The 16,968-nt window shown below is 39.4% G+C and overlaps 1 protein-coding gene across 1 annotated transcript in view; it reads right to left on the bottom strand.

The window, feature by feature from the left end:
- Positions 1 to 16,968, bottom strand: part of b3gat2 (beta-1,3-glucuronyltransferase 2 (glucuronosyltransferase S)) — a 63,945-nt gene that overhangs the window by 22,653 nt on the left and 24,324 nt on the right. The window contains exon 2 of the mRNA XM_080869354.1: positions 9,722 to 9,866. Within this exon, the coding sequence (XP_080725480.1) occupies positions 9,722 to 9,866 (145 nt within the window). The remainder of the gene's footprint in view (positions 1 to 9,721; positions 9,867 to 16,968) is intronic.

The raw sequence follows: 16,968 nt of genomic DNA, 5'->3' as shown, positions 1-16,968 counted from the left end.
TCATATACCACAACAGTGTTCCTCTTAGATCTGCTTCAGATCTCAAGTAAACAGTTTGTGGTGTGTGTAGCAGAGAGATAAGTTTGTTTTTTTAAATTTGTTTTAAATAATGACAAGAACAACAGAACATCCAAGGAGAAAGGTGTCAAGTTCCACCACACCATGTGACTGACAAGTGGCAACTGGAATTACAAGCACCTGACAATGAAAAGCAGACAAAATCAGACAGAAAGAAGTGAGAAACAAAGGCAATCCAACGCCAGGTGTTGAGTTCAGGAAACTGTGTTCTGTACTGTAAGTCCAAACTTCTCAAGACAACTTTAGCACATTACATCCTACTCATAAGCAAGTGTGACTAATTATTGCATCTTTGCTTTGAAGTATGATTATTTTCATGTGCGTTTGCTTGGCTGAAAGGCAGCTGAAAGCTGGGTAATAATTTTCACATAGAAATTCTCTTTCTTTTTATTAAAAAGTACTCATGTGTTTTTTCCTGAACTTTTAATAGACAAACTCAGACTACCTTTACTTGTGTTTATACTTATGCATAATTTAGGAGCAAGTAAATCTGGATTCCAGGACAACATTTTAAAAAACAATAAAAAAAAAAAACAGAACCCCCCACAGATTAGCAAACTGAGCCAGAGGATTTGTTCATTTCCTTCTCCATTTTTGAGCTGAACTGAATTACAGCGTACGCAATCATACGCAAGTTATCAGCAGTGCTATATTTATTAGGATGGCCTGATTCTCTGGTTCTGACACCTTTATCGCTGGCTATTTAAATCTGAAAGTGTGCACTTCGGTCCTGACTGTTGGATTTAAAATGCACTATGGTGGTATACAGTGGCAAAATTACACAAATTGTGTTACTTGTCAGACTTGCTCCCGGGCGCCACATTAGCAGAGCCATACGGCCAAATTAAAATGGATTTTACTTTTACATTAAATTTGAACCTGTCCAAATTGATATGTATATGTGTCCCCAAGCACTTTCAGTCTGTTACACTATATTTTCCTCGTGTGCCACAAATTTTATTGTCTGTTGAGTTCAGCTTCTTACTCGGGTCCACTGGGGTTATTAGGGGGTTAAACATTTTCATGTCCCGATCTCAGGAAGCACCCCAAAGCGTAAGCATCACTTCAACAACAGAGAGACTGTCTTTGTGTTGCCATGTCTGTGCGTGCTTGTGTTTCTGTATTTGCTCTGTGAGCCCATATGAACGCATTTGCTCTGTTCTGCAGCCGTGATGCACTTTAGGAAAATTGCATGCATGAATATGTGCGTGTCATGGAACATCAACGCCTGTCTACTTGTATCAATTCAAGTGCCTGCAGGTGTGTGTTTGCCTGTGTTTTTCCCCCAATAGACACATGATGTAATTGTATCTGTGTGTCTGTGGGCACATGTGCATATTCACACACACACATGCTGAGGTGAATAGTACTCCACACCATCATTGTCCAGGATCCATTGTGTCTGGCTAAATGAGACCGAGCAGTAGATGGGAAGCTTTAGTGGTCTGCTAACAATACAGCACTGTATAACACAATACTATTAGGACACGCACTGGCACTCACTCAGCACTCTGCAGACACCCTATTGTAAATCCCATGAATAATAATTTAAGAGTGAACAAAGTTTGGGTCGCTCTCCCGGCTCAGCCATTGTTGTCCTTACAGAATTTAAAGCAAAAAAATGCTTTGTGTTCAGGGCTCGGCAGTAAATCTTAGCGTTGCAAATTGACAGCGTAATTATATAGTGCGGTGTAAAAGTAGGGCTGATAATTACAGTGTGTGTGTGTCAGTGTATGTGCTGTGTGTGATTAGGTGATGGTTTGAGGGAGAATGGAGGGATGAGATCTTGGCCCGCTCCTGTTATCGTGATTTAATTAAAACCAATCCCAGGGGCCGACCTGTGCACGTGTGCTGAGTGTGTCCTCATTGGGGTTTGGAACGATACAAGCCTGCAATCGCTATAGCCTGCTATTGTGTCACTTTCTCTAAACATTTAACAAACAGCATCTTGCGCAGAGGGTCTAAATACAGTGTATGTGCGGGTGAAGTGGGATAATGACTGGGGACTGGCAGGGTGGTATTATTTGGTCAGTGTGATGAATTATTTGCTCTCGGGTCAAATGGAGCTCGGAGGCTGATCACTAGTCTGATTGGATTTTTACACAGGAGATATGAAGATGTAAACAGATTGATGGGGATGTCTGCTTTGCTCTCCATTAAATGGATTATAAATATAAGGACCAATTTGGAATGAAGTGCTCTCTTCAGAACTCACACACCTCGCACACGCTTTTTCATTCATGCCGTCAAAGTTGTGGAGTAACATCGGTTCACTCTGTGCTAAAGTTTGGTCACGACTTAAAGGCTTTCTTTCTGTTGCCAACACAAAGTTGACAAAACAAGGTTAATGTGTGTTGCATCAACAGCATGAAGTGATCAATGAAACCAATAAACCTGATGACATAAACAGGACACCTGTCATTGCCAGTAACTGTCTGCTCCAATTATAACAATCTGAAATCCCTAAAACCAAAAATCTGGCTACAGTTTAGGATTTAACGCTGATTTCATATATTAATAACAGAAAAACATGGAAGTAGCTTCCGTCTGAGAATTAAAGCCAATCCAGAAAGTATCCGGCAGCCATGCAGCTGTGGATTATTACTGCAGAGTGAACATTATCTTTGAAGAACATTACTTTTGAACCAAGTGTACTAATACAGCTAACATCAGTGCTGCTTGTTAGGCTAGTATAGCTAATATTCTCATTAAATCAATTAGATGCCTTATTCCCATTCTCTATTTTTTGTTTCCCATTTTTTGAACTATCCAATTACAATATGATCACGTGACACTTGAACATTGAGCTTTCCATACTCCGCCTTAAATAAGACTGTTTGTTCAAACCTCCATTAGAGCTGCAACTAGGGGGCAGTGGAGCCGGCTGTAAATATTGTAAACAAGGCAAAACATTCAAACGGAAAACTTTAGCAAACAGTTACTTATTGAAACATCCTGTATGGGGTCATGTATGTGTCCACCTGACAGTATAGGTCCAAAAATCAGCTTCCTTTTAGCTTTGTTTTGGTTTCAAGAGACTCATGAGAGAAATGCTCCACTAGCTTCAGTATGTAAATGTTTACTTGATGTTTATTTCTGGCAGGTGTTGCAGTTATTAATAGGACTTTTTCACCTCTGACAGCAACTGCCTGCTGCAAGTCAAGCAGAATGATGAGAATGAACTAAGTCAGTAGACTTCAACCAGCTAAAAGACACTAAAAAATCTGCAGACAAGCCAAGAAGTCTGATAATTCTCTTAAGATCAAATGAAAACGACCAGTTTGGGGTCAGACACAGTGGCTTTAGTCTTTGTTTAAAGCGGACACCTTAAGTGTTAAATCAATAAAACCAAAGCAAGGGCCAAAAACATCTTTTCTACAATGGCCATTTGAGGCCAATAGCAAGTCAGTCCCCACAGATGTTAAAATATCCAAATGTACAATAGATGTACATTTGGATACTTTTATGCTGGCTGTACATGGGACACACTGGGCAACACCTTTTAACCTTTGGATTCAAGGGTTTTCAGTTCCATTGCCACAGTGTATAAATTCAAGCACATATTAGTGCAGTCTGCCATTAAAACATTTTCTGGCATAAATGTCCTGTATCTACTACTATTACTACCTCTACTACTACTACTAATAATAATAATAATTATTATTATTACACTCTTATCCTTTTGCCCTTGTAAGTGTTGAATTCCTCCAAAATGAGCTCAGCAGTTAGATTGGGCACTCAGGCTGCTATTTATTCTTTGGAAAAATATAATAGAAGTCATAGTAAGGTAGTCCTGCATAACATAGTCAATCACTAAACTGGCTTGTGCAATGAATGAATTCAGACATCTATTTATTTATACACTACATAGACAAAAATAAGGGTCCCAAAAGGGCCACACGTCTTAATCTTTGAATTCCACAGGTTTATTCTTTTCATTTATTTATGCCACAGGTGCATAAAATCGAGCACCTATTCACGCAGTCTGTTTTTACAAACATTTTGGAAAGGATGAGTTGTTGTAAAGAGCTCGCTGTATTCGAGTGTTGTGTGCTATGATTGCAACAAGTGAGCTTGTGAAATTGCTTTCTTCCCAGATATTCCATGATCAGCTGTAAGTGCTCAGGAACCAGAGAAATTCAGCCATGAAGTGGGGAAAGTGGGGATGCCAACTATTGAGGTGCACAGTGTGTAAAAGTCACCAGTGCTCTGCTGACTGAGTAACTGCAGTTTCAAACCTCCTCTGGCATTAACATCAGCACAAAAACTGAGCACTGGGAGCTTCAGGGCATGGGTTTCCATTCTGTAGGTGTAATGTGTAGATGGCAGCAGCTGCTGCTTTGACTGATAGGTGTGCCGGCACAGGTAGGTAACCAGCAGCTGTCATCTGAGGAGTGTTTCTAGAATCTGCTTTATTTAAAAAACATCAGCTGCCCAGTTTCCTGGCGCCTCCGACTTTTTTTTTCACCCCTCTGGCTTCTTTAAATTCAAATTCCTCCCAGTCTGTTGCTGTTCAGCACTGTTTTACAGCGCTCTACAATCCCATGTGGTGATTTCTCCGGAACAAACAATCAGTCAAAGTAGCACAGCAGGTCCTATGTGGAGGTCTTACAATCAGAACATTAAATTGGAAGGATCGGATCTCATTTTATGGCAAATTAATCCATGAAAAAACAGAAGCTCAACAGAAAAGCTGTCTGATCTAAGCAGGTAAATTCAGGACACAAGGAACACGGAGTAATGTTTTCTGTTTGGTTTCCTGCTTTGATGAAAGCCAGCAGGCCGAAACACTCCAACTGGCTTTAACTGTTTTGTAATCAATGAACTCGTCAATAAAACCTTTTGAAGCTTCCAGAAAGAAGTTAAAAAAGCAACCAAAGTTGCATAGTCACCTCTATTATCTGACTCAGCACACCCACAGATTCAGAGTGAGTGCAGTGGCATTTCTGCAAACCTGTTTTACAGTTTCATAGCCCCACATGTAATGGCCAATTTCCTATTCAAATAACTCTGCTGTGTAATCCACAATTTGGCAACGAGTGGTAAGAGTTAAACCAACAGATGGATGACACGTGACCTGAATTCTAAAGCCTCACAGTGACTGATACAGTATCTATCAACTGTAATGATACATTTAACCAGCTGATTTGATTTTAAAGCGCTTGATGATCACGCCTGGTGCAGATCTCTTTTAAAACTATGACTAAGATACAGACAGAATGAGACACTTGCACAATCTACTTCTCATAGCTCCATTGGTCACACTGTAAAGGTAATGCTGAGTCAGACTGGCTGCAAACATGATTTAGCTTTTCTACACTGCAATTTCTTGTTACTCATTGCCTGACATATACACCGATTAGTTGCGACAGGTCATTTGGAAAAAGTCGTCAGTGATGCCGGTAACGCGTTGCTTAGTAACGCGTTACTCCGAATATGACCCCTTTTTCAGTAACGACTAATCTAACGCGTTACTATTTCCATAACAGTAGTCAGATTAAAGTTACTTGTCCAAACCACTGTGCGTTACTATTTTTTTTTAAGCAAAAAGATTTGGTTTTTTCTTTTCGTCTCAGCGGATGACAAACGCATACGTGTCGTGAAACGTCACATAAGCGACAGGTCACGTTTCCCGCTCACAAGCAGCCAGCGACGTAAAAAAGTGTAAACAACAATGGAGGGAGAGAGATGTTCATTCTTTAGCTGGAAATATGGTCACTATTTTGAGTTTCTGTCAACTAAAGATTTAAATATTAAGGTTCGTTGTACACTCTGTGTTGGCGAAAAAGTGTTATCTACCTTCAAAAACACTACGTCAAACTTAAAGAAACATTTGGAGTCGCAGCACAGCACAGTCAAACTCACAGAGAGAGTCCCACCAAGTGGTCCGAAGCAGAGAGCCGTGACTTCCGCAGAAGGTCCTACACCCCCCAAACAACAAAAGTTGGACTTTGGTGCAAAACCAGTAAGTGATGAAGAATTGAAGAAGTTGGTCGCGCAGCATATTGTAGAAGAAATGCGACCTATAAACACTGTTGACTCGCCCTCGTTTCGTGCCATAATAAAAAAGATCCCTACTTCTGTTAATGCCGAGCTGCCTCACCGAACGACTTTTACTTCTTACTTGGAGAAGGAGTTTACAGAAATGGAGAGAAATTTGAAGGCCACACTGAATGAGATTGACTTTGTTTCAACTACCGCGGATATTTGGACTGCTAACAACAGAAGCTATATGGGAGTAACGCTCCACTGGATCAGTAGAACCACATTAGAGCATCACAAGGTTGCATTAGCATGTAGGCGAATTCGTGGTAGACACACGTATGATGTCATTGGTACAGAAATCGAAAACATCCACTCCTCTTATGGATTACTCAACAAAGTAGTTGCAACAGTTACTGATAATGGATCCAACTTTGTTAAGGCGTTTCAAGTTTATCATCCTGTCACGGAGTCCGATGATGAGACGGAGGAGGAAGAGTCCAGCCCCAAAGACGATGATGTCACTTTTTCTGATCTGTCAGAAATCCTCTCGGCTGAGAATGAAAGTGATGGTCAGCTGTCTCTTCCCCCGCACCGCAGGTGTGCTTCGCACACCATCAACATAATTTGCACACGTGATGTGGAGAAACATTTAACAACCAATGCAGAGAGCAGGGCTGTGTATAGGAGCAGCACAGCAAAATGCACAGCTCTTTGGACCAAATCGAGTAGATCTACACTTGCATCAGAAACAGTGGAAGAAATCAGCAAAAGAAAGCTCCTAATACCAACATCCACAAGGTGGAATTCCTTTTTTGATGCTGTAAAGAGAATTGCAGAAATCCCCATGGGTGAGCTGAATACTCTGTGCACAAAGCTAGGACTGAAGTGCTTCAAAGATCAAGAATACCAGTTCCTGCATGAGTACTGCATGGCCATGAAACCTCTGACTGCAGCACTGGACATTTTACAAGGCGACTGTCCATATGGAACTTTACTACCAACACTTGAAGTTCTGATGCAGAAGACCCAGGCTGTGAAAGATGACCTCTCCAGGATGACTGCAGGCCTTCCAGATGCCATTGTACAGGTACGCTCTATCTTGAAATTAGTCAGATTTTTTGCTTCATACAATTCACAAACATGGAACAGAATATTAATTATCATTGAAAAATAAGATTAAAACAATTAAAATGTTTACAAGTAACCTAAAACAAAATTAATCCATAATACTGATCTCATATTAGGCATGGTTTGCAAATAATTCAATAACATAATAAATTGTAGGCATAAAAATATCAATTATGTTTTTTAGGCTATTCAGACTCGTTTCGCCGGTGTGCTGGATGACAAAGATGCCCTTCTTGCAGCTGCCAGTTGTCCAAAATTCAAACTCCGATGGCTGAGAGATGCAGGAAGGAGGGAGCGAGTAAAACAGCTTCTGACAGCAGAGTGTTGCACCACTGCTCCTCTGGCAAAAAACCCTGCCAGTGTGCCCAGTGCTACTACATCTAGCAGCCAAGGTGAGATGGACTTTTTCACTTTTGAGGCAGAGCCAGAGGAGGAGACCTATTCTGCAGAAAAAGAAGTCATGGACTACCTGATGTCAGGCTACGACCTTCAGATTCTGCATAAATTTTCAAGCATAAAGACAATTTTTTTAAAGTATAACACTCCAACCCCATCAAGTGCTCCTGTGGAGCGACTTTTTAGTCTGGGAGGTTTGGTGCTCACGCCTAAAAGAAATCGACTTTCTGACAAAAGGTTTGAGAAGCTTCTGTTAATGAGGTACAACCACTGGTTTACTCGCTCCACTCTACTGTTTCCCCCATAACATGCGATGACAACATATACTGAAAAAACAGAGAATGGGGAATCCAATTTAAATAACTATTTACAAGTAATTGAATTAAGTTTATCAAAGTCACTTAATAAACTTATTAAAGTTTTCAAGTTGATTAACTTAAAACAATTACCTGCAAGGAAGTAAGGCAATTTAAGTTGGACCTGCAGTCTCTTTTTTTTTTTTTCATAAGATTAGTCCAAAGTTACAAAAGCGGACAATAGTGCTTACATGTGGATGGTATAAAAAGTATCTTAAGGGAAGTCAAGAAAGACTCTTTGTTTGTTTGTTTGTTTGTTTGTTTGTTTTTTTATAAAAAGTATTTATGTTAAGTGAAGTAACAAGACTGTCTTTATTTTCATACAAACAAGTATTTCTGTCAGGAAAAAAGTTTTAAGTTCAACTTCAAATGTCAGGAGATATATTGTTGACATTACTGTTAAAATACACTTCCAATAAAGTGAGTATTGGCAAAATCGGTTGATGTTTTTATGTTGAGGCAGTGGGGAGTGTTATTGGCAGCTTCTGAAAGTAACTAATAAAGTAACTAGTAATCTAACTTAGTTACTTTAAAAATAAAGTAATCAGTAAAGTAACTAAGTTACTTTTGGAAGGAGTAATCAGTAGTCCGTAATATATTACTTTTTCAAAGTAACTGTGGCAACACTGAAAGTCGTACAAGTTCTACTCGCTGGCAGCAAATAAATCTGTGGTTCGAGTAATAGTGAGTCAGTAATAAAATTGTATAAATCTGGATAAATTAATGACAAACATACTGGCTGGCTACAAGCAACCTTACTGAATAAACCACATATATGTAATATGTATGCCACATTATTGCCTTAAGAAAATTAAGTGAAGTCAGCACAAGAGAAGTGGGTTATACCTGTTATCTTGAGGGGGCACTACGGTGCTTAGGCTAAGTCACATGAACTTAATGTAATATACCAAAGGAGCAATGTTATAAATGTTAAGCCACCTCACAAAATGTCACTATGAATGTTTAGATGCTTTGTATAAATTTTGGAATAATTATGCTCAGTATGAATGTTTTCTATTGCGTGACAAGGAACTTCCATGTGCCCCATACACCGCACAGCCACAGGAACACTGGTTTTACTAAGAGTTTAATAAACAAGAATGCTGATACTGTTCTCGGCAACACAAAAACTAGAAAATGCCCATAAGAAACGCAAATCTAAACAACAAATATCTGGGAAAAAACTGATCCCAACAACTTTAAAGTTTGAACATAAGAATAACATTTTTTTTAATTATATAACTTATAGTTTTTCTTTTAAACCCCCCCCCCCATAAAGAAGTCACTGACAGAGAAGACATATGAACCTGTCTGCATATCTGTGTAGCTCAAAAGATATCCTTGATTTCTTTCTATAGTTAAGTACAGCATCTTGCTTTAATGGCCAGACATTTTGCTAGTAATAAGGGAGCCACAGACATTTGGTTAATATAATAAAATGTGTTAGATTTTTATTGTGAAATGTATACTTGAACTCTTTGCCATGTCAGCTGACTGTCCACATAGGACACATTCAGTTTAACAATTCATCTTTTAGATTTTGGAACTTGAGCTGTCTGCGTCCTCCCTTTGGACCATTTGACCTTAAACCAACTTATTCATGCCAAATTCATTAAATGGATCTAAACCTTTAGCTACTTTTCTTTAAAAAAATATAAAACACTAATCCGGATCCATATATCTCTCTGGATGTGGGGACATGGATGGTAGAAGCTCGTTATATTTATGTCCGACCAAGTAATCCTTGCGCTTTAGCTGATGTACAGATTGCCTCTTACCTGCCATGTCGGTGGCAAAAGGTCGGTCTGGCCTCCAGCCAGTGTACCAGCCCACAACTTTACCCCCAGACACCAGGGGGCGCTCATATGCTCTGCCACCCACAAATCCCACAGGCCAAATGGATACACCTCGAGTACTACGCATCTGCAAAAAAAAGAGAAGGGAATGGGATTTAGTGATGACTTCCTGCATGCGACCATTATCACAGAATGTGTGAAATGTAACTATTTGAGAGTTATTTAAAAACAGCAGGAGCAATGCTCCAATGTTAAAAGTCCATTTAATGTAGTTGTAACGACTCTGACCCCATAGAAGACCACATTTTTTTATCTGCACAATCGCTTTGCTTGCTAATCACAATACTTGTTCTGCAATAGGAAATCAGACACAGTGTCGGAGCCTACAGGCGACATCCACCCTGAGTAGACGTCAAAGGCCCCAGAAAGTTGGAGACTGGGCGTGTGGTGTTGACTCTGAAATTTGCATAAGCGATTAGACATCTTTAATTTCAACTGAAATGTGGGTGAGAGCAGCATGCAGAGAGTCTGTGGCTAACTGAATGAGACTAAATGAAAGTGTGCAGCGCGGAGCTGCCTTCCATTTTCACAGTGAATGAATTTGCACACAGCCCGAAGCAGTGCAACAAGAAATGAGACGAGGAGAGAGAGATAAAAGACTGGCGATGTGTGTGTGTGTGTGTGTGTGTGTGTGGTGGGGGAGAGGTTGGACTGTGCAAGGACCACTGAGTTTTTGTGTTCAAGTATGAAACATCTGTATCTTGTCTTTGTGTATGGATGCATATGTGTCTGCGTGACATTCCATTTTCCACCCCTGGCCACCCTGAAGCCGTTCATTGAGACAGCGCTCCTCATCGCTCACCCAAACAGCCTCCAGCCAGTCGCTCATGAGAAAGCAACAGAACAAAACCAAATCAGTAAGCAGCACTGCATTACTGCAGCCAGACATCACACAGAGTTCTAGCTTTTAAAGCCACGGGAAGCCAAGTGTATATATATAGAGAGGATTTACAGCTCTTTGCAAACTTCTAAGCAGGAGGAGACTTGGCACTGTGCAAAGAATAGCTGAGAGCATATGGGCAGTAGACAAATAAAAAATACTCTGAAAAGTTCATGTTCACTAAGGTATTTCATATAGAATAATTCTGAATAAAGTGAATATTTCTACCTTGTTTTAACCTTCTGAGGTCATCATAGGTAGTAACCATAATCCTAACATCTGGAGAAGAGGGGAACCTACTTATTATAAATTATTATTTTCTTTGTTCCTTAATTACTAGGAGTTGGGAGAACAATTGCATAAAAACTAAATTATATTTCCTACTTGCTTAAATTTAGGGTTAGGGTTGGTGGGGTCATCACCAGTGACGGTTTCACACTTAGAGATTTTCCATGGAGTTCCACAGAGGGGAAAATTCTTTGTACCTGTCCCTGGTACTAAGCCCATACTGGTCACTACTCACCTGATGGATGGAGGTGAATCAGCACAAGTAAAACTGATAGCCTATTAAATTTGTGTTAACAGTTAATATTGATGTTTTAGTTGAGGGGTGGAGGGGCTGTCAATCTGCTACTGACAGCCTAATTAAAGAATGTCCTCCTCAGGCAAAACACATATTGAGCTCAGTGACTGGAGTTCTGAAACTGAATGAACTGAACAAACTGTAAGCTGCTACTGATGACACCATAAAATGTTGGATAAGATTTTAGCACAGTTCTCAAATGTTGTGCATGTAAATGTTGTAATATTAAAGTCAGTTTATCACAAAACTGATTTTTCTGCTCAGATCTCAGGGTTCATTCAACCCATTAAATTAACCTTGCATAACTAGCATAGTAACAGATGTCCCAGCATGCACTGTATGAGGCACTCTTCTTTAACAGAAATAAACAGGTGTGTGTGTTTCTATATGTGTTTTTTGTGTTTAATACATAGAAAGATAAGTCCTGCTGCACGTGTGCACAATAATAAAAGGTGATGAAGCTTTGTATTGAATTCACTACTGAAATGAGTTAACCACTTCAAACTAAAAGCCCATTTTAATTAAGCTTCAGTGGATTTGCAAGTTCAAACAAGTAGCAACCTGAGCAGTTCAATAAATTACAAATCTCAATCAAGCAAACAAAGAGTATACACAAGGCATGACATCTAACAAAGACAGCATTCATTTTCATGTAGCTTTATCACTTCATACATATCACTACATATATATAATATAACCTCAGCTGACTTGTATCAATGGCATCGTATTACAGCACCACACTCAAATTCAGTGAGCTCTTTACAACAACCCTTCCTTTCCCAAATGTTTGTAAAAGCAGACTGAATCACTAGGTCTTGATTTGATACACCTTTTGCAAAGGGACTGGAAACACCTCTTAATTTGAAATAAGAGGAAAAAATGGTGACCATGCAAAATATGATTTTTTGCCATTTTTCAAGTGGTCTTAAACTTTTGATCGGGACTGTATCTTAGCACTTTATCCTCTGCTCCAAAAAAACAACAACAACAACAACACAGCACCTAAAACACTAATTTTATTTTATTTTATTTATATAGCCCAAATCACAACAACAGTCACCTCAAGATGCTTTATACTGTAAGGTAGAGACCCTACAATAATACAGAGAAAGCCCCAGATGACCTCTTACAGGCAAGCACTCAGCCACAGTGGGAAGGAAAAACTCCCTTGGCCAGAACCAGGCTCAGGAAGGGGCAGCTGTCTGCCACGATTTGTTGGGGAAGATGGGAGAAAGACAGGACAAAAGAAACGCTGTGGAAGAGGGCCAGAGATTAATAATAACTAATGATTAAATGCTGAGTGCTGTGTAGACACACAGTGAGTGAAAAGACTATTATAAGCTTGTTCAGTCAGGGCGGCCACGTCCATCTGTTATCTGCTGTCTAATGCAAACTTCCAGTGATCCACTCAAAGATTTCAGAGCAGCAAGAACAAAAGTTTTAATGGGCTGGCAATCTTTGTTGTGTTCCAGCATAGCAACAGAATCAGAAAACATGGAATATGACATTTAGTTATACAGTAGTGTCAAAGATAATAAGTGTACCTTATTCTTCTTCCAGTAAGCACGCCTAGACCTAAGATTCCACAGCATGAGAGGAAGAGGATAAGCTGAACATTTAGTTAGTGGCTGACCTCACTCTGACAGAAAAGAGAAAAGCGTCTTCTCGCTTCCCTTCCTCTTCCTTCCCTTTCATTTCTCTTCTTTCCATCTTTTTCCACCCCGCACCCTAACACCTCATCTCCTGCTTGGGGCCCCTGTGCATCACCAACAGCTTTGAAGCCCTTTCCCCATTAATACTGTGGCCCCTTGAGTTTGCCTGTGCGACGCTAAAACCCTTCCCCCTTGTTCCTCTTTTGCTGCTGTCTGCCTTTCTCTCTCAGGTCATTTTTCAAAGACTCGGCTCCTCTGCTTTGTGAAAACACAGATGAAAAGAAAAGGAGAGGAGGTAGAGAGCAAGGCAGGCTCGGTGTGTTCGTCGTTCCCAGATAGTTCCTGGAGTACGATCGTTAATATGGCTTAGCAGTTAAGTCCCAGTTTGACTGCTAAGGATCTCCTGGTTTTGAATGCAGCACTTCAAAGCTCAGTACAGTTTGACACATTATTAGAGAGCGCTGGATTGAACTTCATGCAAACATATTTAGAATCTGCAGCTGGATTTACAGCAAGCCCAGTGTTTTTTCTTCTAACAATAACACTTTGAAGACCAAGATTTGATTTTCTTTTAGAACACACGTTTAGCTTTAGCCTGCCTTTACTAACCAGATTTTCCACCACAAAATGTCTATCTTTAGGTTTTTAAGTGTTCACAGGGGGCTTTACAAGTCACAATCAGTCATTTTCAGACACTTTCAAAGTGCATTCTCATTGTTTTTTTACAAGCTTCTTGCTGTTTTCTTAAGTATCATGCAAATGCCGTGGAGAAAACACAAAACCGCTTCATTTGTGTCCTCAAGAAAGGTCACGTCTCCTAGATTATTATTTCTGCGTGAGAAACAGCTCCCAAAGAAAATCTATGCAATGCTCCATATCAGAAGAATTTCACCAAACTGTAACTTTCTAATGAATATTTATCACATCAGCTGGAACAGAGCTACAAATAGCAAGGTTAGAAATCACTATAGAAAACTGTATTAAACCTAACCTTATGTGATAGCAAACCAGTTACAGCCCTACAGTAAATTTTGCCATGGACTATGTCCTTGGCACAATTCATTGTCAAACATTCAATCAGTCGGCATTTCTGCACGATAAATGTGTTTACCCATCGTTTGATTAGTGAGTTTCTCAGTCACTACATGTGATACAACACACACCTACTGGGTTCACTCAGAACGTGTTTTCAGCCAGTCACAGACCAAGGCATTGTCTCCCACACACAGACTTTACTTGGGCAGTCTGCCTGTGCAGAATAATGGCTGTTCAAGCATATTTTACAACATCTTTTTGTTTTTTTAATGAATCAGTATGCAAATCTTCAGAGGCTGCTAACCAACTTCTCTGGTACTTACAGTCTCATTTTGCCTTATTGGATAGTTGATGGCAGAGGCGGAGCCAGACATTTGAAACACCCGGGGCTTAGCCCAAAGAGTAGTATGCATGTGGGATTTTTTTTTTTTTTTTTTGGGGGGGGGGGTGTAGAAATGACTGAAAGATTAATAGGCTCTGTTCAAAAAAGAATGACTTCATAGAGGGAAAAATATATATCACATGTGCAGGACACCTTAAACTAGTTTTTTAATTAAGCAGCGAGGCAGAACAAGGTCAGGGCTGTATCAAGACACGAGGACTAAACCCCAATTCAACCAGACCCAGAACTGATCCAGAATTAAAACAGGACTACAACAGTTCAAAATCAGGACTACTGAGGACTTAACCAAGACAGAACCAGAATCAGAACTAGATGATAGCAGCACTAAAAATCATCATAGACCTGCACTACACTTATTTTTTAATTCTACCAAAGTACAATATTTAGATTGAGAAAAGTTTATATAATTATTTAGCCTTGTTGTGCAAACAAGCCTGCAAAACTTAATAAATATAGAATTTGAAAAATAACAAACCTAAAAAGAAACACTAGGTACGAGATACATGAGGACCTGTGATACGGTGATACTTTTGGTAAACAACCATTTGACTAACATGTGTGTCTCACCTGCTCCTGTTCATCTGTTCAGTCCTCGTTCTCCTCTCTCTCTCTCTTTGTGCTGACAATCATCAAATATACAGTTGAAACCAGATATTTACTCTTCAGATAAAAACACTTTTTTAATTGTAACATCAAATCAGACTAAATGTTTATTTTTTTAGATAAATATAAAAACATATTTGTTAACTTTAAGAGTAAAGAGAGAAACTATCTGTATTTCTTAATTGCAAATGGCACCAAATTGTATTCAAACTTGAGCCACACTTATGGAGCTCCACAGTTCTTTTCCTGGTGTTTTGGTTGATATCTCTTGATTTTCCCATGTCAAAGAAACAGGCTCTGTGTTTTGCCTTATATGCATCCACAGCTGTGCCACCAATTTACTCACATGGACTCTACTAACCTATCAGAAGCTTCTTCAGCTCAGAATGGAATCGTCTGGAGTTTTCTTATTAATTAACAATAAATTTAGTGTACATGTACTCCTAAATTTGATGAAAGTGATAAAAATAGCTCTGTCTCTCTTTATTCTGAAATTTAACTAATTCAAAATATATTTCAATATTTATCTAAAACAAAAATTTACTCTAAATTGATGTTGTACAGTAAAAATGTTTTATGTTTTCTCCCTAAAGTGTATGTAAATATCTGGTTACAAATGTGAATATCCTGCTGTGTACTGAAATCCCTCTTGTTTTGCATAGAAATATACTGAACAACATAAAAAGCATAATATATAAAATAACATTTACCTGAGTTTTTTCTTTGAAAGAACCCTCGAATGTCCATTCTTATGTTTCAGTACATAACTGAAACCGATTTAGTCGGGGAGGGTAAGAACTGAAAATATGAAATAAACACACGTAAGCTAAGACTCTCTAAAAAAAAAAAAAAGCATTTGTTCGGCTTTTCATTTTGCCATTTGTTGATTCACTTGAAGAGCAAGTAACGTAATATTGGTCAAGTGATCAGTTTCATATCAATCTTTCGTGATGCACCGTCATATTTACATTATTTGTACGGTACGAATGATTTGCTTTGGTACCTGGTCAAACTTAAGCTCTCCTTAGTATGGCTGGCTCCGTCTCTCCAACAGTGCACTCACGGGCAGCAGCTGCCCCGCCCCCTCGCTCAGTCGCTTAGTGCCTGAGCTTGGATCATACCAATATCAGGGGGGGATTCACGCACAGTCGTAAATTCCCACAGTGTGCACTATGTGCTTCGAATCAGGGGCGGAGCGGGGGGGTGGCTTACGGGGCTTAAGCCCGGGTTGTTTTGTCAGAAGCCCGGGGTATTTTGGAGTGTAATTTTTTCATAGTTAGATGCCTGGCTGACAACTGTATAAAACAAAAAGTACACACAATATTCGAAGCACATAGTGCACACTGTGGGAATTTACGACTGTGCGTGAATCCCCCCCTGATATTGGTATGATCCAAGCTCAGGCACTAAGCGACTGAGCGAGGGGGCGGGGCAGCTGCTGCCCGTGAGTGCGCTGTTGGAGAGACGGAGCCAGCCATACTAAGGAGAGCTTAAGTTTGACCAGGTACCAAAGCAAATCATTCGTACCGTACAAATAATGTAAATATGACGGTGCATCACGAAAGATTGATATGAAACTGATCACTTGACCAATATTATTTTACTTGCTCTTCAAGTGAATCAACAAATGGCGAAATGAAAAGCCGAACAAATGCTATTTTTTAGAGTCTTAGCTTACGTGTGTTTATTTCATATTTTCAGTTCTTACCCTCCCCGACTAATTCGGATTCAGTTATGTACTGAAATATAAGAATGGACATTAGAGGCTTCTTTCAAAGAAAAAACTCAGGTAAATGTTATTTTATATATTATGCTTTGTATGTTGTTCAGTATATTTCTATGCAAAACAAGAGGGATTTCAGTACACAGCAGGATATTCACATTTGTAACCAGATATTTACACTTTAGGGAGAAAACATAAAACATTTTTACTGCACAACATCAATTTAGAGTAAACTTTTGTTTTAGATAAATATTGAAATATATTTTGAATTAGTTAAATGTCAGAATAAA

This window comes from Rhamphochromis sp. 'chilingali', assembly GCF_963969265.1.
Source record: "Rhamphochromis sp. 'chilingali' genome assembly, chromosome: 20".
Classification (NCBI taxonomy): Eukaryota; Metazoa; Chordata; class Actinopteri; order Cichliformes; family Cichlidae; genus Rhamphochromis; species Rhamphochromis sp. 'chilingali'.
The sequence above is the reverse complement of the archived record's forward strand: the minus strand, read 5'-3'. Positions and strand labels throughout refer to the sequence as shown.